Raw genomic sequence first — 26,913 nt, 5'->3', positions numbered from 1 at the left:
ATACATGGTTGCTTTTCTGACATATCCTACTTTCTTGTGATATTTAGAAATGCCTTGTAAAATGCCTCTGCTTCCGCAGAGGCTAGCAAGAGCCCTCAGGTAGCAGCCAGACCTAAAGTGAAACTCGATAGGTGAAATGTATTTTTTCCTTCCTTTTCTTCCAATACCCTCTTCCTTCCCCTTCTCTCCCCTCCCTTCCCCCTTCATATCTCTTTTTTCCTTCCTTCCTTCCTTCCTCCCTTCCTTCCTTCCTTTCTCTTTTTCTTTCTTTTTTCCTGAAGAAAGGAAATTAAAGCCTCCTATTTCTGGTGTCAAATGCTGGCTCCCAGAAAATATCATTAAGAAAAACCAAACACCTGTTTATAAGTAAAATCAAGCGAATTACTCACTACAGTAAAGATCACTACCTCGTGGTCTTAATAGGGTCAAGGAAGGAGGAGGTGAAAAGCAGGATATTTGTGAGGATTTGGGGGTCTAGTTTAAGGCCGGTCTTTCAATTCGTGGTTCGATTAGGATTAAGCAAAGTTCATGATAGAACAGGTTAAGATCGGTAAAATTGGAAGTACCGGGATGCTATCAGAAGATAGCCAGAAAGCACTGGATCCTTGGTCAGGTTTCTCAAGATTTATGAGCTTCAAGTTCCTCACCCGTAAAAGAGTTAGACAAGATTTAGTGAGATATCCTGTACTGATCTCATCCCAAGGCCTGAGCTTTTCGCTTCCGTACGTCGGGGCCTCGGCCCAAGACGGCGCAGCTGGAGCGGCCAGCTGACGGAGGACCGGGAACGGGTGTCTTTGCGCCCCTCGGCCGGCAGAGGCCGCTAGCGCGCCCTCCACCCGGGTGGCTCCCGCTCGCGCCGCCGCCTCCCCGAGCAGGGCTGCCCCGGCGGCCGCCTGACCGCCGCCCACCTCCCGCCACCGCGTTGGCCTCAAGACCCTGCGGGAGCCGCGGACATCGCAAGCCCGGCGGAGCGCGGCGGGCGGCGCGGACCCTGCGGGGTGGGCGGCTGGGGGCGCGGCAGGCGCGGGCGGGCCGGCGGGGTCCTCGCGGGTCCTCGGCGGGCCCGGGGGAGGGCCCTCTTTGTGGCTGCAGTTGGCAAGATGGCGCCGGTGGGGGTGGAGAAGAAGCTGCTGCTGGGCCCTAACGGGCCCGCGGTGGCGGCCGCCGGCGACCTGACCACTGAGGAGGAGGAGGGCCAGAGCCTATGGTGAGACCGCGAGGCGGCCGGGCTGGGCTGGCCGGGCCGGGCCGGACCGTCGGACAGACTTAACGGGCCGTCGCGGGCCAGTCAGGTTCAGGCTGGCCCCAGGGCCGACCGCTGTGCCATTGTCCCCACAGGTCCTCGATCCTGAGCGAGGTGTCCACCCGCGCCAGGTCCAAGCTGCCGTCCGGCAAGAACATCCTGGTTTTCGGTGAGCGCCGGTGGCGGGGCGTTGCCCGGGGAGCTGGGGTGGGCGAGGCGGGCGCCCTCTCACTGGTGCCAGCCTTCCTCTCCCCTGCCTCCTGCCCGGGAGAGCCTGGAGACCCTGGCTGGACAGCCTGAGAGTAGCCAAGTCCACCACGGCCGAGGTCAGGACGTTGCCCCTTTTCGAGAGCCCAGGGATGCTGGCAAGGGCTCGTCGGCACATTCCATAGTCTTTTGGCCGCAACATCAGCTTTGCTTTAAATGTCCCTGACTTCCTGCGCTCATAGCCTCGAAGTTCACCGAACTGCGGGCGTAGAGAGGGGAGGGAGTAGATGAAGTTAGCGGAGGAGGCGGGCGAACGAGGTGACTGGGGGTCATCGGGCTGTGGGGAGATGCCACAGGAGCCATTTCTCTATCTTGATGAGCGGTGCACGGTGGGAGGGGCGCTGCAAAGGACAGCAGGTCTTGGAGTCCTCCCCAGGGACTTTTCCTACATTATTTTAGCCTTCACTGCTGGGTTACCTGGGTTAGGTCTCTCAGCGTCTCTGGTCTCCTTTCCTCATACAAGTAAGGGAGTTTGGCTGGGTTCATTTATACAGCAGACCCATTTGTTGAGTGGGTCGTTTACTGTCGGTTTGGGCACTGGGACAGCACAGACATTCCTCAGACACTACACAAGAATGTCAGTTTAGTGAGACACAGATAGATGTGTTGGTGATTGCACTACACCATGTTGGGTATAGACAGATGATTTGGGGCACATCATATGGCTTGTTGCTGTTTGGAGTTAGGTGTTTTGAAGGGTAGGTGTTAACGTGTAGGGGCCCAGAGGGTTAGTGTTTGGAGGAATACAGAGGTGACAAGGCGAGGCGGGGGTGTTGGAAGTTACCACAGCCTCCTTGTGGAAGGTGTCTGATGAGGTAAGTTCGAGGCAGATGGTGGAAGGCTGAAGAGTCGATGCTTTTTCCTGAAGGCACCCGATTCTCAAGGGCCTTTTATTTTACCTCCATCCTCTGATTCTCACGGGAATCACTGTGAGGGTGGTTTTCCCACTGTTTTTGAGGTGAGTGGTTGGTCTTTAGTTGATGACCACTGCAGCGGGTAACAGAAGACCCTTAGAGGTCATCACGAATTGGGGGATCAAGGGCACCAGATGTGTGTTTAGAAAGGGAGTGCTGGCAGCAGAGTGGCAGGTGGCTCAAAATGAGCAGGTACTGAAGTCAGGCTGAGTGCTCACCGTGTCCAGATGGGATGTGGAGGGCCTGAGTAAGGTAGTGGCATTGGCGGTGGAAAGGAGGACTTGGACCTGTGGGATGCCTTTCAGTTCTCATGTTCTGTAATTCCATATTACTAAATCCCAGGGGTGCTTAGTAGTGTGTTTTGGTGGTGGCTCTTGCTGATGTTTAAGGTTTCTTTTGGGGGGAGGGAGAGTTGTTAGCTGGGTGGAGGGGGATGAGGAGGCGCTTGGTCATTACTAAGGTAGTGCTTAAGAGTTTTGCTTAGGTCTGTAATTATTTTCATCAGTTTCCTAGTCTTCAGCGTGCTTATGAAAGAAATGGACTAAAATCAAAGGTGAATAACAGCTTCATTCTTTATGATTATGAGGCAGGATCAGACTTTTTCAGTTCAGAGTCCCTAGGTTTTAAGGTTAATTATATTCTGAAGATTTCTTGCTTTCCTTATGGTAAAAGTTTATTTTGTGAGAAACTAGCCCCTCCTTTTACTTTCACTTTTCCAGATGCGTGTCTTATAAATTATAGGTAGGGCCTGCGGGCCTGCCTTCTTCCTTTCCTTGTGAGGTAAGGATGACTGCAGTAGATTGTCATTTTAGATCTTGGAAATTGCCACCTTTATCACCTCTCCCCACCCTGACCACTCTTACAGCAGGTCCTACTTTGTTTATGAATACAGGTGAGACCTCAATAGCAAGCTCTACATGAAAGTTCCTTGTGTGAATGTCCAGACTCCCCATCCTTGCCTAGAATAAGCGGTACGCTTTGTCTTACGTGCATCACTTATAGGTGAAGATGGTTCTGGTAAAACAACCCTCATGACTAAACTTCAAGGAGCTGAGCATGGCAAAAAAGGAAGAGGCCTAGAGTATCTCTACCTCAGTGTCCACGACGAGGACCGAGATGGTGAGTGAAGCATTGATCCATGCAAGTCTCTGACTCCTCGGTTGCCACTCCTGCAACATGCCCAGGCATTCTCAATTTTCTCTTTAGGGCTAAGAGAATTAGTCACAGGGGAATAGATGAAGTGTATCTCTTTGTAGGACTTTGCCTATTTTTCTTTACAGAGTATGTTAGCAAAATGGGGAATGGGCCTGTTACCTGCTGCTCTGGGTAGCCCTTACTTAAGAGGAGAGACTGAGGGTAAAGTTTCAAATGCACATGAAAGTAAGAAACTGAGAAGTTTTTGGACTTCCCTGGTGGCTCAGTGGTTAAGAATCCACCTGCCAACGCAGGGGACACGGGTTCGAGCCCTGGTCCAGTAAGCTCCCACATGCCGCAGAGCAGCTAAGCCCGTGCACCACAACTACTGAAGCCCGCGCGCCTAAAGCCCGTGCTCTACAACAGGAGAAGCCACCACAATGAGAAGCCAGTGCACCGCAATGAAGAGCAGCCGCCTGCTCGCCACAAGTAGAGAAAGCCCGCGTGCAGCAACGAAGACCCAGCATGGCCATAGATAGATAGATAGATAAAATTTATTAAGAAACCAAGAAGTTTTTAAGTGCTTTGGACTTTTCTATGAGAGAAACACTTGGCAGACTGATCTGGGCACCATTGTTATTCTGCCTGGTTTTAGTGGAGAATCTGAAATTGATGTGGATTAGAGTATAAAAGCTTAACAGATATTCACAAGAGAGTTTTGAGTCTTTTTGTGACAGTGTAGAAATGCTGATTGCTTGTGTGTTTTTGTTTTGTTTTGTTTTGTTTTTTCCCCCAGTGGAGAGAATAGAGGCTCAGAGGTAATAATGTTCTCTTAATTTCTCACGTCTAGAATGTGGATAATAATCGTTTTCTACCTTCTGGGTAATTGGAATGGTTAAAAGTGCATGGTAAAAAAAAAAAAAAAAGTGCGTGGTAAGCCCTATTATAAGGATTAGATATCATTTAAAATTGTGATAAGTACGATTGTGAGTTGGATTGGAATAATGGTTTTTGGTTACCACTAGTCAGTAATACCTCCTTTGTAAAATTTTAGGCTTTGTGTTAGATCTTGGATGGCTCTAAAGTAAATAATTATTAATGCCTAGATTTTTTTATTTGTAGAAAAGTTACCGTGTAAGGATGAAATATCTTCATTAAATTACTTTCTTAAAATTGCGTTTACCCATTTGTACAATAAGGACCATGATGTAGGGGTGATTATATAAGGGGGCAAACCCCACCACCTCTGGTTCCCCATTTCCTTATTGCTAAAATGAAGAAGCTGAACCCAGGTCCTTCCTTGCACCTTAATTCTTCGAGATCCAAGAATCATTTAAATAGAGGGGAAAAACCCTTTAATCTTAACTTAGTAGTCACCTTAGAACCCCAAGATTTTATTCCTGCTCCTTCTTCCCTGGCTTCCTTTGCCATACTGAACATTCTCTGAAGGATGTGAAAGAAAGGTAGGAGGTAGACCTGGTGTTAAGGGCTCTCCTTGTGTAAGGAGAGCAGAGGCTTTCCAGTGCCCACCTAGGCCCACCGGAGTTTGTGTAGGTAGGGTTGGGACTCAGGGGTCACCGAGCTGGGCTAGGGGGCCTCATATGTCTGAGTGTTTTGCTTCCTGTCTTTGATGATTATTGTGGAAAGAACTTGGGCTTTGGAGCCAGGCAGAACTGGTTCAGAATCCACTCCGGTAGTTACTAGTTGTGACTGACTTAACCACTCTACACCTCAGTTTCCTTATTTGTAGTATTGGGCAATAGTACCAGTTTGTAGGTTGACAGAATGAGAGGTGGCATGTGTCAAGTGTAGCTGAGTGCTTGAGACAGGTGGTAGGTCTAGTACCCTTTTGAAAGTATATGAAACATGGTGTAGATACTCTGACATTGCTATAGCTGCTTGTTTCAAAGGGGCATAAACATATTTCATGCCAAGGATCAAAGTAACTATATTCACTTACCTTTGAGTTAAAATACATGTTAATTTTTATTTCAGATTCCTTAAGGTTGCCTTAAAAACTTAGATCTCTGCATTTATGGGATTTTTTTTAAGCTGCCTACTTGCAAGTTCCTCTTTGATGAAAGAGTTGCCCTTACTTTTGGTTAATTAAACATCTTTTAGCCCCAGTATTTTTTATTGTGTGGTGTGACTAGGTTATAAATATACATTTTGCAAGGAATCACCCAGGTAGAGAAAATAGGTTCTGGCTTGTCCTTGTTTTGTGGTAGGACATGGCATGTCAAAGGACCTCTGACTTAAGGGTTGGGGGCATCCATTTAATGCCACATGTGGTATGTGTAATTCCATGCACATGGGTGAGTTATATGTAGTGGGCAGTGGGAAGAAAGGCTAAAAAAAAGAACCGTGTCTGGTGAGGGGCAGACATTAAAATCTGTAGACTTCAGGTACAGTTTGTTTGTTTGTTTGTTTGTATTTTGGCCACGTCGTGCAGCATGCGGGAGCTTAGTTTCCCAACGAGAGATCGAACCTGTGTCCCCTGCGTTGGGAGCACAGAGTCTTAACCACTGGACCGACAGGGAAGTCCCAACAGTGCAGTATTTTTGAAAGCATTCGTAGAATCCAAATCAAAACCGCTATCTGAAATGCATTAGAGTGTTGAAAGTATAGCTAGATGTAGATACCTTTGTTGTACTGTTGAAATAAAGTCATGAATATAAAATTTTTCACAGCATGTTAGTGAATTGATTATACCCAAAAAAAGGTAGCTAACAGAAGACAGGTTTTTAAAGGGTAAGTTGCAATTTATTGGGGAAGAAATTAATGAAATGATATTTTTGATAGTAGGATTTCTCCCTCATGGTGCTTTTATTAAAAAAAATTCTCAAAAACATGTCTAAAATTTTTTAAAAAGTATATTATTAATTTGGAGAACTATCTTCTACAGTTTGATCTTCCAGATATAATTTTAGAATCACATGCTTCATTAAATGTCAGCACTTGCACATTTGTCTGTATATGTTTTTAACTTTACTGTGGAAAACAAAACTACATAAAAGCATAGACCATTTTGATGAACCCCAATATATCTGTCACCTGCCTTCAGGTTAAAAGTTCTAGGTCAATTTTATTTCAGCTGTATTCTCACCCTCTTCTCTTTTCACTCCACATTTGATTATTAAAACAAATTTCAGACATTATATCTTTTTATCTGTAACTACTTCCATATGTATGTCTAAAAGATTAGGATTTAAAAAAAATAATCATATTATCATATCAAAAATAAGTGTAATTCCTTAATATTATCAGGCACCCCGTAATTCATATCTCAGTTTATATAAGTAATGAGTTTATCTTGGCATTTAAATACAAAGGTCCTGTCTCTTTGGCACCCTTTGTGGTATGTGAGCACACTGTTTAGTGTGACTGACACAAGAAGAGCTTGTTTAACCACAGGCTCTTCGGCACAGCTTGCTGCCTCACAGATTGCTGATACCTTAGAAGAATGGATTATTTAGACTATGGCACAGTCGTCCGGGGAACATTTGTAGCTTTTATTAGTATCTTTTGATTCTTATTGAAAGATAAAATGTCCTTCACTCTTTACTCCTCAGACATTGCTGGAATCTTTTTGGATGTGGACACAGTATATTATGGTTGTTAAAAAATTTTATAGTTTAAACAGTTCACAAGGCACCTTGATGAAGAGTTGCTGTCCACTGAGCACTTGGACCCTTTTCTGGTTAGGATTTCTGTCTCTGTTCTGTGTGGAATTCTGTGGCTGTCACCTTTAAGTTCTTCCTTATGTGGCTCGTTGAGCTGTGCTGATGGTCATTGTCAGTAACTTAGCTTCACTTCTTTTCTTAGATCACACACGCTGCAATGTGTGGATTCTGGATGGAGACTTGTATCACAAAGGTCTGCTGAAATTTGCAGTTTCTGCTGAATTCTTGCCGGAGACCCTGGTGATTTTTGTTGCAGACATGTCTAGGCCTTGGACTATGATGGAATCTCTACAGAAATGGGCTAGTGTTTTACGTGAGCACATTGATAAAATGAAAATTCCACCAGAAGAAATGAGGGAGCTGGAACGGAAGTGTAAGTAAAACAGGATTTTCTTAATTGGAAAATTCACTCGTCTTTTTGGATGGTTCCAGCCACCTTCCTTTTCACAGTGTCAAGAGGCTGCAAAGCTTCCCTTACAGAGTGTTTGTGTTTTGTTTGCACCATTTATTTCAGATTTGCTTTTGTAGATTCAGTAGTCAGAAAGTCTTCAAAGCAGTCTTTATCTCAGCTGTCACAGTTGAAGAAAGTAAATCAGTATTCCTTATTATTTTCATTGGTTCTCTTTTATAATAAGGGTTCTTCCTTCACCCCCAAAATGTGATCAGTTCTGTGAGTCTTTTTGCTGTTCTGTTAACTCGTGGTCTGCTGAGTTAGTATCAGTGGGTGTAGAGATTTACTGGGATCTCTGCAGCTTGAGTCCATTTCCCTGTATTTCCATTGAGGTCCTATGGACCCTCTTGTTGACACGTTTAAAGGAAGACCCACAAAAGATAAATCTTTGAGTTCCTACCTTAGTTCCTTTGGGGATCCAGCAAATATGATTTTAGTTAGAAATAAGAAATTCTTTTTTTTTTCATTAAAATGAAAGGATATTTTAAGACTCAAGGCATCCAAGCCCTTTTGAGAACAGAGAACTTTAAAGGAAGTTCTTTTTGTTTTGTTTTGTTTTCCTTAATGTGGTTCAGAAGCTTGTTTTTCCTTTTCGTTGCTTCTGTGCAGTTACATCAGCTTCTGTTCACTTGCCAGGGAAATGGGAGGGGCAGGGGCTGGAGCTGTGGCATCAGCAGTGCTGTCTTGGCCAGGGCAGTCTTGGCTTAGCCTGGCTTATTTCCACGGGATGACATCATTCCCTTTAGTGAATTAATGAGGGCTTCTGGAGCATGGCACACAGGATCTTCAAACGTACTGGCAGAAGGGTTCAGAAATTTTGATGTGCTTTTCAAATGAGATTTCTTGCTGTGTGTCTTCCTGTCATAACTTCACTTGCTCCTGACTACATTAGCTAAAACAGGGAGTTTAACATAGAATTCTTTAGTTTACTGTGTGCATGTGTGTTTCCTGGGACACCCACGTGTGCTGCAGTGATTGTTATGCAGCTCAGCACATCTGTCCTCAAACACTGACCTTTCTAGATAAAGCCTATTTTTCCCCTGAAATAGAGACCCTAAAGACAACTTCTGAGAATAGTTCAGAGCCTGAAGAGCTGTTCTCCTTTCGCTATGCATTTACCATCGTACCCAGACTAGTGGGTTAATGCACAGGAGATTTCAGTTTCTGAACCTGTTTTCCTAGAGTTATAACCTTGTAAAGATTTGTTAAAACAAAAAAAGGAAGAGATTGAGCCAAGGATGTTTTTCTTTCCCAAATAGGGAGACTGTCTGCCTGGTGCCAGATCTGTTCAAGGCATTGGGGATACATACAGCAGACAAGGTGCCCGCTCCTGGGGAGCTTGTGCTCCCATGACACACTGAATTTATTTTGTGGTCTTGGTCATTGATGTCTGTGTTGCTTAGGATTAGATTGAGCTGCTTTGTGACACAAGCCCAAAATAACAGTGGCCTAAACAAGACTGGGTTTTATTTCTCTCTCCTGTGAATGAAATCCAGAGGCAGTTCAGGCCTGGAAAGCATCTTGAGGAAGACAAGTCAAGGACCCTGGCTCCTTTGTACTTACTGCTTTGTCATCTTTAGGGTGTGGTTCTCTTCCTCTTGGCAACCAGAGCTCCAGCCTTCACATCTGTGTTGCAGGCAGCAGGATGGAGGAAACGCAAAGAAGGGCTGAAGGGTGTGTGCCTGCTGTCTTCCTAAGGAGACATTTCCTAAGGAAATGTAGTCTGTGGGGCCGTGTGTTCTAAGTATCAGTGCTCGGTTTGGTTGTAAGGAGGAAGAGGAGAGGACACTGGAGGGCGGCTGGCGATTGCTGGAACCACAACCGTGCCTCATGGCTCTGGCTAACCTTCTGAGAGCCTCTCGTGTGTTCACCACTTTTCCTCTGAGGTGTTTGGAATGGTACTCACGCCTTTCTGTTACCCGTTGAAGGAGTGCCTTTGTTAGTGCTAGTTTTAGGTTACATTTTAATAAAGTGGTTGGCCATCCTCTTGCTTAGAGGACTCCCACTTTCCAGATTAATTGGACTCTAGGTATTGTATTGAATGAGCAAAGGGCTGTCACCCAACCTGCTTTCTGATCCAACACCAGTCTCCAATCTGCTGAGTTTGGAAAGTGCTCCATGGCCAGCCAGTCTCTTTCTGGATTAGGTTCCTCAGTGGTCCTGAATCTGTGGCAGCTGCTTGGCTGCAGGGTTTGTCTGAGGGGGAGGGCAGAGCAACCCCTAAAGCTGCCAGAAGGTGGTGCTTGTGTGTAGGTTAGTCTTGTCTTTCCTGCTTTGTGTCTGGGGTTTCAGTTGCTTATCAAGTAGAGGAAAAAGATGAGGTGCAGTCTCTTGGGTCTTCTCAGAACTGTGGAACTAACGGGTGATCAATGAGGTAGGAGGGAAAAGAAGAGAAAGAGGCGGCACTCTGCAGTCTCCTTCCCATAGCCACTCCCATCTGATGCTAAAGGGGAGCCCCTGGTGGGCTGATGGCCCCTGCTGTGAAATACTGGCCATCCCACCACCTAGAGAGAAACTGCTAATACTGTGGTATGTGTGTACCCTAAGGGAAATGCACATTTTATTATCCAAATTACACAGTCCTCACTATGTTTTTATCATTCCTTTTCACCACCCCCGTTATGAATATTTGCTCTGCCTTCCAGCTTATTTTCTAAAATGCTGAGTTATTAAAAACACATGTGCGTTTCCTACTGTTTTTGGATAGCCATAATTCAGTCATTCCTTCAGAGAATAGCCTAGCCCAGGGTTTCCCAACCATTTTCATATCATGGCCTGTGTAGAATACAGCAGAGTTTATACAGCATGCTGGGTAGTGGAGGTTCGTGGAGCAGACTGCTGGAGCTGCCCCATCCCTGCCTTCCTTCCCACAGTCACTTAGCTTACCTGTAACCTGTTCCAGGCTCTGCCATGCTCACTGTCTTGGAAGCCCGGTTGAGTGCCTCACGTGACCTTGGGCAATTATAGATATTACCCAGACAGTTAAGCCATTGTATTTTTCATTGACTTGAAGATTTGTTAAAATGCTTTTAAAGAGAAAATGTGGGAAGACTAAAAAGAGTACATATTCTCAATTATATTTATATTTTAAATGTAATTACATATGTAAATTAATTACATACATATAAATTACATTTATAACTCTAGAAAATGCAAACTAATCTGTATTGAAAAAAAAAAGCAGATCAGTGGTTGCCTGGAGTTAGGGATGGTGTTGAGGACAGGTGGGGAAGATAGATTACCAAAAGGTACAAGGAAACTTCTGGGGGTGATAGATAAATGCACTGTCTTTTTTTTTTTTTTTGCGGTACGCGGGCCTCTCACTGTCGTGGCCTCTCCTGTTGCGGAGCACAGGCTCCGGACGCGCAGGCTCAGCGGCCATGGCTCATGGGCCCAGCCGCTCTGCGGCATGTGGGATCTTCCCGGACCGGGGCACGAACCCATGTCCCCTGCATCGGCAGGTGGACTCTCAACCACTGCGCCACCAGGGAAGCCCCCGAATGCACTGTCTTGATTGTGGTACTGACTCATGAGTGTATTCATATGTCAAAAATACCAAATTTAGGGAGTCCCCTGGTGGCCTAGTGGTTAGGATTCCAGGCTCTCACTGCCGTGGCCCGGATTCAATCCCTGTCGGAGAACTAAGATCCTGCAAGCCGTGAGCCATGCCAGAAAGAAAAAAAAAATAAGATTTACATTTTAAACATGCGCAGTTTCTTGTGTGTCAATCTTGGCTCCATAAAGCTAAAGTAAAGCAGATTTAAAAAAAAAAAGAGAGAGAGAAAATGTGGGAGCCTTTGATTTCTTAAGAGCCTTCAACAGTCATCAGAAAATGCTTCTCTGTTTTTATCCAAAGTGCAATGCAGTAAAGATCTCTTGAGTATTCATTTATTGAATCTGAAGAAATAAACTGCACTGATGGTTAAAAAAAAAAAATCTCTTGAGTAGATTGTTTTTGTGCGTTTTTTTTTTGTTTTTGGCCACGCGGCATGCAGGATCCTAGTTCCCTGACCAGGGATTGAACCTGCGCCCCCTGCATTGGAAGCATGGAGTCTTAACCACTGGACTTCCAGGGAAGTCCCATGAGTAGATTATTTATATTGGCAATGAAATTATATGAATGAGCTTAATTAAAGAGAAGTTGTAGAGATGAAATGTTATATCTGTGCTTTAGGGTTTAGGCAGTGGTTTTTTCCCAGTATTATATGAAAGATATTGTGCTCCCAGATAATTCCAGAAGCTTATATAACAATAACCTAAAGTCTTTGTAAAGGAGGACTCACTGTTTTAAAATATTCGAAACTTGTTCTGTGGTTGAAGAAGAGTACATGCACTTTTCTCTAGATTCTCTTTAATCTAGTTGTCTGTGTTTTCCTCAGTGAGCATGTTGTGGATGAGAGTAAAAGTCCTTTTGGTCCTTTAGTCATGTTGTGTGTAGAAGAGTAGAGCTGCCGGCTCGAAGTAGCTTTAATCACCATGTCCTTGTTCTCTGGCCTGACATATAACCTTGAAGCACCCAGGAAAAGGTGCAGGTCTGTGGACTTTGTGTTCACTTGCCTTAACCAAGACCATGGACCACTCAGCTTGAAGGCCCTCCTGTGGGGTTGCACCCATGGCCAAAATAGTGCCAAGAAGTAGATGTTATATCACTCACCCCTTATTGTGTTAGGCAGGAACAGGTCCGTGACACATGTGACTCAGGATCTCCTAAAGATGAAACTGAGTCCACAAGAGTGAGGATGATGAGATGCAGATGGTGCTGGTAAGTCCAGCCTCACTCTTTAGCACGGACGCACCTCAGCTGTATGGAAACAGCATGTTCTTGGTAATTCAGGTGGTTCTGATGAGAACTCTGAGGAGTTTTATAAGTTGTAACGTATTCTAGTGGTCGCGTCTGTTGAAGTAACACAGTTCGACTATCCTAATATTTGAAAATGTAAAATATATAGGAAAAGTGTTGGGAATTCCCTGGTGGTCCAGTGATTAGGACTTGGCTCTTTCACTGCCATGGCCTGGGTTCAATCCCTGGTAGCGGGACTAAGATCCTGCAAGCCTTGCAGCGTGGTCCAAAAAAAGTGTTTTGTTTTGTTTTTCATAGTAGGAACTATTGAAGCCTTAGGAGTTTTTAAAAACCTGTTTAATTGTTAAGAGTTAGATACAATTAAAGATGACCGGGGGAATATCTTTACTGCTCTGAAGTTATACTGCTCAGACTGACTGAAAATGTCAGAATTGCGGTTTTGTATCACCATCCCTAAATCCCTAATATTGCAGTTAAGTCAGATGCAGTTAGGAAGTTTGTCACAACTCTTTATGTTTTGTGCTTATTACTACCTGCTTCAGTTTTCTAAAGCTGGCATGTGCATTTTTTATTGTGTGTGTGTGTGTAATTTTCTTTTTCTTTTTCACCTGTAGTTGTGAAAGATTTTCAAGACTATGTTGAGCCTGAGGAAGGTTGTCAAGGTTCCCCACAGAGAAGAGGGCCTCTGACCTCAGGTCCTGATGAAGAAAATGTTGCCCTGCCTCTTGGTAACAACGTGCTGACTCATAACCTGGGGATCCCAGTGTTGGTGGTGTGCACAAAGGTGTGTGCCAGGGAATTGTACGCTTGGCTGGGTTTGGCAGTGCAGCAAATAAAATGCATTAAGAAAAAAAATCCAATAAAGAACAAACAAAAAAATGGGGGGTTTCAAAAGTTCTTTGATCCTAGTCAGAGCCACTAGGTTGCCCAACTGCAGCATGTGCCATTCACATCATATTCTGTGAGAATGGAGCCCTGTGGAGTGTGCAGTGCACAGCCATGTCCAGTGGGCCTGTTTCTTGATGTGACCTTGTTTGATGCTTAGAGCAACTGTGAGGTGATCAGGGCTATCATATCCCTACTTTATAGATGTGGAAACCGAGGCCCAGGATGAAAGAAGAATCTCCAGTGGCTTTTCACTCTTGTCTATTTATTTAATTAATGCTTGGACTTTGGCTGTGGCTGCCGCCTTTTTTTTTTTTAAATTAATTTATTTATTTTGGTTGCTCTGGATCTTAGTTGTGGTTGGCGGGCTCCTTAGTTGTGGCATGCAAACTCTTAGTTGCAGCATGAATGTACGATCTATTTCCCTGACCAGAGATTGAACCCGGGCCCCCTGCATTGGGAGCGCGGAGTCTTAACCATTGCACCACCAGAGAAGTCCCATGGCCGCCGCCTTTGAAGCCATGATACTTTATTACTAACAAAGACAGTGTTCCCATCCTTAGCAGGCAGAGAGGCAAAAAGATGACTCCTTTCTCTTTCTATCTTACCTGCAGTGTGATGCGGTGAGTGTCCTGGAGAAGGAGCATGATTACAGGGACGAGCACTTTGACTTCATCCAGTCACACCTACGGAGGTTCTGCCTCCAGTGTATCCTTGGGGCGCTGTGTTGGGGCCCAGGGGCACAGGCTCCCTTCTGTGTGTGCTAATCCAGGCTTCCTCCAGATGGGGCATCTTCAAAGAGATAAAGTACTTCCTGAATCCAGAATAGTTTTTTGCCAGGGTGAAATTGTGTACATCAGCGGTCCCCAACCTTTTGGGCACCAGAGACCGGTTTCGTGGAAGACAGTTTTTCCACGGACCATGGTGGGCAGGGGAGGGTTCAGGCAGTAATGCGAGCGATGGGGAGCGGCAGATGAAACTTCACTCACTTGCCCACCACTCACCTCCTGCTTTGTGGCCCGGTTCCTAACAGGCTGAGGACCAATACTGGTCTGTGGACCCGGGGTTGGGAACCCGTGGTATACATCATTTTACTTTCTAAAAGTTTACTGTGTTGGAATTTGAGACTTAATAATTTTTGCCTATTTTTGATTACTTTTTATTTTTAATGGTGTACATTTGATAGGCTTTTGTATTAAGAAGAAAGCTGATATGTGATACTTTTATTGCAAATTATTTTTATCATATCTTGGAAATATTTTTAAACTTTGCTTTTTTTATAGAAGAGGTTAATTATCCAACATGATAGTGTTTTGGCTGCTACAGGGTTTCCTTTATGTTTATGTTTTGTGCTGTCCGTGAGAGAGGTGCTGTGTCAGCAGACTTTTGAGTCTTGTTTCTGTAAAAATCCAATAGCAGTTGGTGCCATCATCCCACATCCTGGGCGGGGGAGGGTAAGGGTGGCCTCCACTACTTCCTTTGGGCTCTTAAGCTTGTCCAGCTCAGTGGAGGGTGCCAATAACATGTAGGTACCCAACTCTTGTATGCTTAATGACCAACTTGATCACATGTGGGCATCTGTCTAGGAAAGAATCTGTGTACCCTGGATATGCTGAGGGTTTTCCTGGGCTACCCTCAGAACCATTAAGTTGACTGGGACGCAACCTGATGGGTCAGAAGACAACAGTTTACATGTTCAGAAATGAACTACGTGGCCCGCTATCATCAACATGCTTTATGCTTTTGACCTGCTTCTTCTGCTACTATTACCTTTTTAGTTCTTAACATTTTAACACTTTCTATTAATTGTGTGTTGATCAAAAACTGAGTATCCTGTGACTAGTACTTTGAGGATTGTGCTTGTATGTATTTGCTTTTGTCTCCTCTTGCAGTGAATTGGTTTTCCTTAAGCAGATTGATTAGATGGAGCGGCCTTGATTTACACATCAGTGAAGGAAGAGAAAAACCTCGACTTGTTGTATAAGTACATAGTTCATAAAACATATGGTTTCCACTTTACCACGCCTGCCTTAGTTGTGGAAAAGGAAGCAGTTTTTATGTGAGTTCTTTATAGGTGATGCTTTCAAACGCTTCTCTTCCTGGTACATTTGCTCTTTACATTCTGTCCTTCCAAGTAAGATGGCTCTGTCTCTCTCTTATACAGCCAGCTTTCTACTACCTTGGGGCAAAGTGCTTGGAGTTGGACCTCACGGGGGATATATACACCCACCTTTCCATCTCTGCTCTTTTCCAGATTAGTTGCCATTCTGCTTCCAGTCTGGGGGAACTGGGTGGAGTGAGGTTAGGGGTGCTGCCTTTCTTCATTGAGAGCAAGTTGCTAAAACATTTTTGCCACTTACTGTCAACTCTGGTAGAATACCGGCTGAGTGAGGGAGTTGCAGTATAGGGAATTGGTGCTTTGAGGATTCTGAACGTTTTCCGTTGAAGCATCTGGTTTATTGGCATCCATTGGCAGGGATGACTGCCTACGCCCTCCTTCGCATCCCATCAGCTTGGGCTTTGGCTGTACTGAACGCCTGTTGTGTTTCTGGTGTTTCACATTTGAGGAGCCACTGGGGCTGATTGTCCTGGGCAGAGACTTGGATACCTGTTAGTCCTAATTTGTGTCATTCTCTCAGTGGAGAATGGTGGGTGTTGTTCATGCATAAGTAAATGTTGAAGGTGTGGTCCCTGAGAGGACTTGTGCTAGTATCATGCTTTTAGGCTTAGATATCCTCTTAAGAAAGAATTACAGTTCGTTCAACAAATACTGAGCACTTCCTCGGAGACCAGGTTCTATGCTGAGGGCAGAAATGAATGAGATGTGGTCCCTGCACATGGCACTTTAATGGACACACACAGCCGAGGAGGGGTAGGGCAGTACTGGGGTAGCAGAGACAATGTGGCAGGGAGAGCAGAGGAGTAATGCTGGGAGGGTGAGTGGTGCGTCCCAGGCAGGCCAGAAGGAGTGGAAGGGTGGGAGAGTCTGGGAGAAGACTGAAGGTGTGAAAGCTGAGAGCTCTCGGGACCGAATAGGCTGCCTCCTCAACATTTAGGGAGAGCCTCACTTGGGCTCTTCCCAGACAGCAGACAAGAGACTTAGACTGATTTTAGAGAATTGTTGTCTAGAGCAGTCAGGCCAGCACCAAAGCCACAAGCTCTCAGTGAGTGGTATGCTTTTGGAGTCAGTCAGTACCCAAATCACTTGTGATCCTGAGGAGAGGGAGGATCAGGGAGACTGGATGTGTTCAGGGCTCGTCTGGAGTGGAGAAGAAGCTCAGAGCTTCTGAAGGTGACACAGGTCATGGCAGTATCTTGGTCATGCTCTGTCCCTTTGCACCTTTGGTCCTGTTGGTAGTTGCCTGTTGGGGAGCCAGTGAAGTCGTCGGAGCCATTGGGGTGGAGAGCCCTGGCTAAGCACCTTCTTGGTTCTAGAGCTGTGGAGCAGGAGTTGGATGGAGAATGAGAAGCCTGTGGGAACAATCAGTTGCCATCTTTTAGAGCTTCTAGATAAAAGTATGTCATATAGGGCATTTTACAATTGTTCCTTATCCTAGGCTGCAGCTTAGCTTAATGGAACCTGGGTGCCATCCTGCCCTGCGATGTCAAGCTGGGCAGCTCCCACATAGGATCCTCAAGAACTTGTGTCCCTCTGGTTTGAGGCCCAGGATAGTGCAGGTCCTGCTACTCCCCTTGACTCCAGGGTACATATTCACACATCAGTAAAATTAACCAATCCATAAGAAAACTGTTGTCAGAAGAGTTCTCAGAGAAACAGCTCACAGGGGTGTCTTCATACCAAAGCCCAGAGAAACAGCCCTATCCTGAGCTCTATCCTATGTGTTGCTCTGTATTCTCCACTCTGTCAGAAAAGGGCCCCATTGTGTCCTTGTTCTTCTCAGCAGAGTTGTGGAAAAGCTCTGAACACTTCCTGTGGGTCAGCATGTATAGTCAGTAAGATCTCGCTCTGGCTCCTTAGGCCTTGGGCCTCATGAACTCAGTATGGAGCAGGACCTGTGAGGTTGAGCTGATGGACTACACTTGCAGTGAATATTGGCTTGTCTGCCAAAAGCTACAAGCCGGCCCAGCAACTGCAGACCAGAACTTGTGGGAAAGGATCTCAGCCAGGAGTCCTCTCTAACCCGGTGTGCTGAGTATTCCATAAGGCAGTCCCAGAAAAAGCAAGTCAGTCTCTGTGTCTTTGCCTTTAGACCTGCAGGCTGGGACAATGAAAAGAAAATAGCTATTTTACATGAAAATTTCACAACTGTGAAGCCAGAAGATGCATATGAAGACTTTATTGTGAAACCTCCTGTGAGAAAGGTACCAAAATCAATCACTTTAAGAGTTGCAGGTGGGGAATTCCCCAGCGGCTCCGTGGTTGGGACTCTGCGCTTTCACTGCCGAGTGACTGGGTTCGATCCCTGGTCAGGGAACTAAGATCCCACAAGCTGCGCAGCGTGGCCTCCCCTCTCAACCACCAAAAAAAAAAAAAGAAATAGTTGTAGGTTTTTTTCATGGGAAAAGAAACATAAAGAAACAAGTCTTACACATTGAACCATTTGGGGGGGTAAAAAGAAATAATCCAAGGGCCTTTTAAAAAAAGTCTTTAGATGAAATCGTGTTATGTAATTGGCTCTGGGTGGCACAGCATGAGTGATGGACTGCCACTGCTGCCTCTGGATTACTGTTAGTAGATCCCACTTGCTCCTGTGATCACCTGCAGACCCGGATCTGGGAGGTATTGTTTAGAACCTGCCAGACTTAAAAATGTCATTTGGCCATATGCCAAGGCTGGTCTTGGAACAGGGTCTTTGCCAGGCTAGAAAGACTTGACCTCTGCAGTCTCCGCAGGGACTCCCCAAACCCATGTTGAGACATGAGCACAAGATTCTCCTTTCAGCATGAATTTTGACAAGTAGTTGGGGGTGTTCTTGGTCTATGACCACAAATGAGTGTGTCACTTCACTTCACAGCTGGTCCACGACAAAGAGTTGGCAGCGGAGGATGAGCAGGTGTTCCTAATGAAGCAACAGGTAAGAAGACCAGTGAGGCCAGAGCAGAGGCCTTCTCATGAATGAAACCAGCTCCCTGGCATGAAGTGGGGGTATCACAAAGAGCTTGCAGGGACAAAGGGGTTGCCACCAGTTCTTGTTCTCTCCCATTTCTAGGATTGGTACAGGGTAGGGGGCCCCTCAGGGGATCCCCTTCCTGCCTTGCAGATTCTCCTACAGTGATAGGTTTAGTATCTTATTAAGTACCTGCTCTGTCTGCAAATGTAGATTTTCTGGCGTAGTATTTCCCATGTTGACAGTTTACCAGACGCCCTGACCTCACTTCCGTTAGTTCACATAGTCCCACAGAGCCCTGTGTATGAAGGCAGGTGAGCTGATATACACATTATGTAGGTGAGGAGAGTAAACCCAAGCTGACAGTTCAGAATGCAGACCCAGTCCCACCTTTCTGTTTCACTGAGAGTGGTGTTAGACACATCACGGGTTTGCCTGATGATGCAGGCAGGTCAGCAGGGGGTGTTGATGTTTTTTTTTTACCAACTTTTCCTTTTGTGCTCTCATTGCTTCTTTAGTTTCAAAACTGGTTACTGGGAATATTTTTTGTTCACCATATACCAAATTGCTCAATTTAAACATTTTGCATTTATAGTGTAGAACCTCTGACTTGGTTGTTGTTAATGGTGCCCTCTAGTGGAATACTTGGAAGTGTTTCTCCGGACCTTCAGTACACTCTGCAGGCCTTGGTTAATGATCGGTGTGTCCCTCTCTTTGCAGTCACTCCTTGCCAAGCAGCCAGCCACACCCACGAGAGCCTCCGTGAGTACCTTAAACTAAACAGAGGGTCAAGACCCAATGTCATGTCTTCAAACTTTATACCATTATTTGTGAGAGCTTACATTTGTGTGAGCTTTTGTATATTCGGAGGGAATTTGGTCCCTCTAAAAGCCCAGGGCCAGGAACATGGTAGGAACTCAGAAAATGTCTAATGAAGGAATACAGCTCTGGGAATTAGAGTGAACGGGTTTTGTTATCTTGGTATCTCTTCTCTCAGGAGAAATTGGGATCTAAAAAAGGGACTGAGCTGGGCACAAACTCCCATTCCTGCCACCCTTCTCCCTAGACTGTGAAAAATACCCTGCAGAAGCATGTCTTCATTTTTGGAATATGTACCTTCTGTTATTTTTATGCCTGTGTGTGACTTGGGCTGGTTTTGGACTTAGGAATCCCCTGCAAGAGGACCCTCTGGCTCTCCAAGAACCCAGGGCCGGGGAGGGCCAGCCAGCGTGCCTAGTGCCTCCCCAGGCACATCAGTAAAGAAGCCGGACCCAAACATCAAAAGTATGTATCCTGTCTCTTTGGAGAGTGGTTTAGTCCTAGGCCTCGTTCCTACTTTAGGGGCTGAGTAGCTGGGTTTGGAAGGTGGAGACTCAAGGCAGCTGAGCTGTTTTCTTTCCCAAGAAGGGCTGCTTCCCACTTCCTCTCTCTGAGAGAGGGAGTTCATGGTTGGCAGAGACCAAGGCCTCTTCCTTTGTTGGAATTGGTGGCCCTTGCACCTGGCTTTGTTTAAGACCTTGGTTAGGCCTCTATATTCAGAGAAGAATACAGCATAAGAAGTCACTTTAAAATGTATATTTTGAGTTCTCGGTTTTGTTGCTTATTAGGTTTATATTATTACCATTTATGAATTGTCACTTGTTTTGTCAAGCTCAGTTACTTACTAGTTTAAGTAGCCCTTACCCCAGTGACTTAATAACACCCCAAGATGTTGGCTGCAGTAAAACCCTCAAATTATATTTAGTTCTTGCATGTTCGATGACTGTCTTCTATTCTGAATGAGAACTTTTCACAGCAGCTTTGGAACGTTACGGGCTTATAAAACTTTGAAAAACACTGCCTCATGGACAGGGAGATGATATGGAGCACAGGTTATCTATTATGCCTCTGAACAGGTGGGAAATCTAAACAGGTTTCCACTTATTAATTATGCTAACACATAATCAGCCTTAGCAGTGGCAATGTATAAGGCATCATAGTGAATGAATCTGCTCAGTATCCCAGGAAGATCATAACCACAAATGGATAATTCCAAGCTGAAAAATAGTTTGTTGCTGTTTAATTGGGTCATTCAGTTTGTGTGATGCTTTTTTTCTTAATGTTTCCTTAGATAATGCAGCAAGTGAAGGGGTGTTGGCCAGCTTCTTCAATAGTCTGTTGAGTAAAAAAACAGGCTCTCCTGGAAGTCCTGGTGCTGGTGGGGTGCAGGGCACAGCCAAGAAGTCAGGTACTGAAGGGCCCCCAAAGACTTAGGACCCTTGTGATCAAGGAGTGCTGGAAGGTGGGGTGGTGGACAGGAGTGTCTGCTTTCACTGACCTGTGGACCCCTTGATGTTCTGAACAGATTTCCACCTTACACTGAGCAGTATACTTTACAGTAGGATTACCTTATTACCATGCATGTTTCTTGGTACATTTAAGGTGGGATTTATGTATATTCAGGTTCTCAAGAACTGACTGTTGGCTGAGTTGAGGTAGATCCTAAATATTGGGCTGGCCAAAAAGTTCGTTCGGGTTTTTCTGTAACATCTTACGTAACGAACTTTTTGGTCAGCCCAGTACATGGGCCAGGTGTAGAAGTTCTGTCCATTGGAAGTCATGGTCTAGAGTGTACCATTGACATTTTATTTAGTCTTTAATATTCTGCGTTGCTTTACAAGGATTTTGCTCACTCTACTGCCTCCAGTCTTGCCGTCAGCTGCCTGTGAACCCTCACTGTCTCACTGGAGGGTCGTCATTTTCTCCTCCATGAAGCTCCCCACCCTTGTCACACATAGACATCTCTGTGACAGCCCACCCATCTGTTCTTCCATGTGGGCACATAGGGCAAGTCTATGTCTTTTTGGTCTCTGAAACAAAAGAAACAGGTTCCTTGGGAATTACAAATTTTCCCAGAAAGCTTGAGGCCATTTCCAAAGGGTTTTAATTTTCCATTGGCTATAAGTAATATTAATAGAGTATTTTCCTTAATTGATGTTTTCCAATCAAAGGAAACCCTCAAGAAATCACTCCATCGTCAGGTCAGCCTGTGCTTTCAGGTGCTCTGGAGTTCTTGAAGACTCAGAATCTGTCTGATCTGTTGGCCCAGGCTATAAACTGGTATTCCCTGGGAGGAAATAGGGGTCACTTCTAGGCCCCAGTTAATGTTCAACAACAAAAAGTATGTGCACCAACTTTGTGCTGTATCGAAATGGCCAACCTTAGTCTTATATTCTTATTGAAATATGGTGTTCCAGGATATCCATGTGAATCAGTTGTAATTAGTAACAAAACATAAACACCTGTTCTGTCTGAGGTACAGAAAGTCATTTGCTGCATGCCAGAAACTCAAATACCACCTCTAGGAAGATGGTGATGAGAGAGCATAGGGGTGAGAGGGTTTTCAGAAAGGCCTTTGTGTTTGGCACAAAGGCATCCCCAGGCAGGGGGCAGTAATGTAGTTGGGGAGCCCAGACCTGTGGCATTTGGAATTAAGAAGGGCTGAATTAGAGTCTGTCTCCTTATAATCATTGCAATGAAAAAGACTTTCCTCATTCTTATTGGAGTTATTATCACCAAAAATGATTATAGAAATCTGTATAGGTTTTTTTTGAAATCTGTATAATTTTAAATGTTACTTAAAAAAAATTTTTTTTTCTTCTCTCATCACTGCTGCTTTTTTTTTTTCTTTAAAGGACAAAAGACTGTGTTGACAAATGTTCAGGAAGAACTGGATAGAATGACTCGAAAACCAGACTCCATGGTAACAAACTCTTCAACAGAAAATGAAGCCTGATCCTCCTTAAAAAGTGCATATGTAAAATGACCAAATAACTATATTGATCTGCTCTAAGACCAGGATTTTTCTGATATGGCACATGCTATCAGTTTTTTGGGGCAGGGGAGATGAACTTAAAAAAAAAAAAATACTTCACTGGCTTGTCCGAGTGTGAAATGCACCTTTAGGAAGGTTATGTGTCAGACCCCTTTGTGAAGGATAACCCTTGGACTCTCAGGCATGTGGCTCTCTCATGGGCAGCAAGTGCAGCTGGGCTTCTTGGGGAGGGGAAGGTAGATGGAGAGAAAGAGGGCCCACTTACTTTCAGGGTGGAGCCAATGAGACCAGGAGGTCATTGATCAGATGGTGGCTAGTCTGACCAGTTGCATGTTAACAGATTCACTTGTTCTTGGGAAGCAGATTAAGTAGCAGAAAGTCCAGGAAAGAGAAAGACTGAAAGGAGGAATGAGAGAAGTGTTGGTAGGGAAGCTGAATGTTGCAGGAAGTGGAGGAGGAGGAGATGAGCAGTGTTAGTAAATACTGTGTGTTCAGTAGAAGTCGAATAATCATTTTTAAGACTTAAAATCAGAAGCATTTCCAAACTAAACACTAAGCAAAATGGGAATTGGACTTGTTCTGAATGCATCTTTAACTTATGAAAGATGTGTTAAGTGTGGGGATGCCTGAGTCAGGTGGAGCCGGTATGGGGGTGGGGAAGATGGCAGCTGCCCAGGACTCATGTGCTTAGCCCAGGCCATGTCCTTGTGGGAGGTGTTGGGCTCCACGCGTGTGTGTCGTGGGGCAGTCACTGTGGGGTATGTTTAAAGTCAGCAGTTACAAATTTAGTTTACTTTGAATTGTGTTTTCTAAATAGCTTCCGCTTTGTTTTTAAAAAAAATTTTTTTTTTAACTACCACAGGCTGGCCTACTAGTAGAGAATGGGTGACCAACCTCTCATTTTACCATAATGCGGTGTGCTACAGAAAGTTTGAAGGAGGTTTTCAATGTAAATACACTCCAGTTAATTGGCTTACACCAGTCCCTGCCTTATGGTCATTGGAAACCTTCGTGGAGTTCCTTTGATGCAAAAGGGTTTTGTCCTAGCTCCCTGGTCTCATCAGTGCTATCAGATGGACAAATAAGTGTGAATGTTTTATATTGAAAATGGAAATTTCTCTTGTTTTATGTTTTTCATAAACTGTAGCATTTTTTTCTTATGGAAATAAGTGTTTCAAGTGTCTCCATTTAGGGCAAATTCATGCACATTGTCATGCCACACCATCATCCTGGAAGTGACTTCTATGGATTTAAAATGGCACTTTTAATTTTATACATGACACAGAACATTAAAATGCAAACACTACCATTAATTTAATATATAAAACGTTTGTTGTCAAATCAAGGGAAAAACTACAGTTCACTTATGTGGAATTTACTTTTTTTATATGAATGTTTGTTGTACTGTGTCTAAACATAACTTCCCTAATGTCATTACTTTTACATACCAGATTTGACTGACCACTAACCATACTGGACATAACTTAATATCGTATGTTATATAACAAGACTCTAAGACTGTCTTGAGTTGCTTTTCTGTAAAGGTCTGAACACTGTTAAGGAGAAAGCTGAGTATTTACTTGCCTTTCTGACAAACATAAAAATGTGTTTCTTGTGCCAGTCTTATTGTTGAAAATACACTTTTTTCCCCCCTTTTTAATTCAGTTTTTTTTTTTTTTTTTAATGTATTCTGGCTTCCAGTTACCAGATTTTCCAGGTAATGACAGTAAACTGACTTGGAATGATGGTTGTGGTGTAATGACCAATAGATGCCAAACAGCTTGTGGCCACACGAATGATGGGGTCACTTAATCCCTCCATAGCAGCTGGCAGGGGCAGGGAGCACAAAATGAGTGACCTCAGAAATAAGAAAGAATTCTTCGAACGGCACATGCCTAAGAGGGATACAGTGTGATTTTAAATTTTAATGCAAAACTTTACTTTTTGTTTATTTTTTATCATTTAAACTGATAAGCACTTTTTGTGTCAATATAAAATGTACTAAAACCGAAGAAATGCTAAGACACCTGTCTTGTGAAGGAAGGTTTCTTGGAGATCACTTTAGTTTCTCATAACAAGTGGATACTCCTAGGATCAGAAGAAACTGATGTATAGTGTCATGTGCTCAGTGGTTGCCAAAGTCTACCAACTTTGGGGAGCTGCAGGGTTCTTTTTAGGGGGGGTGGGAGGAGGGAGCATATTTTTTGTTATTTTGGGATTTTCATGCATTGGAACCAAAGGCCAAACAATAAACAGCCTTTACTTTTTAAAGTAAAATTCATTTCATTTGCAGAATACACTTGTATGGTAGACTGTTAAAGATAATTTTATGACTATTTATGTACATTGTAGTGGTTACATCTGCTGTTTGTCTTTAAAATGGAAAAATCAAAGAAATAAGCCCAACCTTGAAGATAAGGCCACGATAAAGGCCATGAATTGGTCTTTCCTAAAAATGCAACGGGTATGCTGCTAGAATTATTTAATTTTGTTTGCACTTTTTTTTTTTGGATTGGCATTTTTAAACCAGTATTTAAACTGAAGATGTGTTTTATTAGTTTAACAAAGTTGAAAGTGACTGCTCTGTACATCATGACCTTAACAATGTTGATGCTGTATGTGAAAGTTCACTGTTGTCTCTATACTAGGTTTATTGGTGTTTTTAACTTAAAATTAGGACTGCAGATTATTCCCCCACCAGCCTTAGTCCAGGGGTGTGGCTCTGTCCAGATGCAGTATGCAGTCATGTGGAACCTTGCTTTCTAGTGCTGGAAAAGAAGATGTCTCTAATTACTGGCTTCAATAAACACGAATCCAGACTGCTTACAATTTTTGGTGACTTTCTTTATGATAAATCATCCTACTGGAGATACACTGAATTGTCTGCTAGTCATATAAGGTATCTACCATGTAGCTAAAAATGTATACCTCTCTCATTTGAAATTATCAGAAATTCTGTTAAAGAATATTTTAAAACCATATTTTGATATATGTGGAGTTCCAGGCTGTAAGTAAAGTGCAAGGGGTGTGAGTTGTCCAACATATTTTCTTGTCTATTAGATAAGTTTTTGATTATCTGAATTGGGTAAGAAATTTTCACTTAACTAATTTAGAAGCCTTGAGGATTCATAGAGGAATTTCAGAGCAGCTGTACCATAATGCTTCTCACCTGCTGAAATGGGCAACAGTAAAGTATGTTTAAGAAAATCGGACACTTTATATTAGAGATGAATTGTGTTTCTGATTATTACACTTTAAGCATGTTGAATTTTCTGTTCTTTAAAGCTGATTTATTACACAGTTTTTCTCCCCAACTTTTTATTTTGAAAAATTGTAAACCTACAGAAAAGTTGGAAGAGGATATATTGAATACCCATGTTCTTTTACATAGATTCACCAGTTACTAACTTTTTGCCATATTTGCTTTCTCTGTCCCTCTCTTCCTCCCTCCCTCCTTCCCTATATCTGTCTCAATACACACACGTATACTTTTTTCCCCCTGAGTCATTTAAAATAAGTTTTAAACACCAGGGCATTTCACCCCTAAATATATTAGCTGAGTCCAGGCCAGTTGTCTTATAGAATATCCCACAATCTGGATTTGTCTTATTGTTTCCTCATGATTTCATTTAGGTTAAACATTTTTTGTAAGAATGCTATAAGTGAGATTGTGTATGTTCCAGTATTGCACATCAGGTTGTCCCTGTATTGGTGATGCTGGGTTCGATGCCTTGTTTAAGGTAGTGTCCCCTATATCTATCAAAGTGGAGTGATACCATTGAAGATGTTGGATTTCAGCCACCTTTTTACACATCATTTTTATGACATCCACTGATGATCTTACCTAAATCAGTTACCACATTAGGAGTTCTTAAATGGTAATTTTCTTATCCCATCATTCCCCTACATGTATTAGCTGGCATTCATCTATAAAGAAGAGTTTTCTTTCCTCTACCCTTTTTGGGTAGTTATTTTCACTATGAATTTACAGTTTTGTTTTTTTAATTCAAAGTGTTATAATCTAATAACTCATACTTTTTAATGCTCAAATTGTTCCAGATTTGATGAGTGGGAGCCTCTTCAACCAGTTGTGTCCTTTTTTTCCCTTTTTTAAAAAAAAATTTTTTTTAAGGGAATTCCTTTATTTTTATTATTTATTTATTTTTGGCTGTGTTGGGTCTTCGTTTCTGTGCAAGGGCTTTCTCTAGTTGTGGCAAGCGGGGGCCACTCTTCATTGCAGTGTGCAGGCCTCTCACTATCGCGGCCTCTCTTGTTGCTGAGCACAGGCTCCAGACGCACAGGCTCAGTAGTTGTGGCTCATGGGCCTAGTTGCTCTGCGGCATGTGGGATCTTCCCAGACCAGGGCTCGAACCCGTGTCCCCTGCATTGGCAGGCAGGTTCTCAACCACTGCGCCACCAGGGAAGCCCCTTTTTTTCCCTTTTATTGAGATACAATTCACAATATAAAATTCATCATTTTAAACTGTTCATTTCAGGGCTTCCCTGGTGGCGCAGTGGTTGAGGGTCCGCCTGCCTATGCAGGGGATGCGGGTTCGTGCCCTGGTCCGGGAGGATCTTGCATGCCGTGGAGCGGTTAGGCCCGTGGGCCGTGGCCGCTGGGCCTGCGCGTCCAGAGCCTGTGCTCCGGGACG

General features: G+C 43.9%; 1 protein-coding gene across 2 annotated transcripts; it reads left to right on the top strand.

The window, feature by feature from the left end:
- The first annotated feature begins 1,069 nt into the window (after positions 1 to 1,069).
- On the top strand, positions 1,070 to 25,090 carry DYNC1LI2 (dynein cytoplasmic 1 light intermediate chain 2). Of its 2 annotated transcripts, XM_030863760.2 has the most exons (13): positions 1,070 to 1,207; positions 1,339 to 1,412; positions 3,427 to 3,543; positions 7,384 to 7,614; positions 13,108 to 13,277; positions 13,993 to 14,086; positions 15,302 to 15,437; positions 17,590 to 17,701; positions 18,355 to 18,414; positions 19,168 to 19,209; positions 19,614 to 19,731; positions 20,558 to 20,674; positions 22,122 to 25,090. In XM_030863760.2, the coding sequence occupies exons 1-13, from the start codon at positions 1,101 to 1,103 to the stop codon at positions 22,220 to 22,222; spliced, it is 1,479 nt and encodes a 492-aa protein (XP_030719620.1). In that variant the 5' UTR covers positions 1,070 to 1,100; the 3' UTR covers positions 22,223 to 25,090. The 2 variants fall into 2 exon arrangements, with proteins under 2 accessions (XP_030719620.1, XP_030719622.1); XM_030863762.2 differs by lacking the exon at positions 7,384 to 7,614.
- Positions 25,091 to 26,913: the final 1,823 nt, after the last annotated feature.

The sequence above is a fragment of the Globicephala melas genome, chromosome 19 (genome assembly GCF_963455315.2).
Source record: "Globicephala melas chromosome 19, mGloMel1.2, whole genome shotgun sequence".
Taxonomy (NCBI): Eukaryota; Metazoa; Chordata; class Mammalia; order Artiodactyla; family Delphinidae; genus Globicephala; species Globicephala melas.
This window is presented reverse-complemented; position numbering and strand designations above follow the sequence as displayed.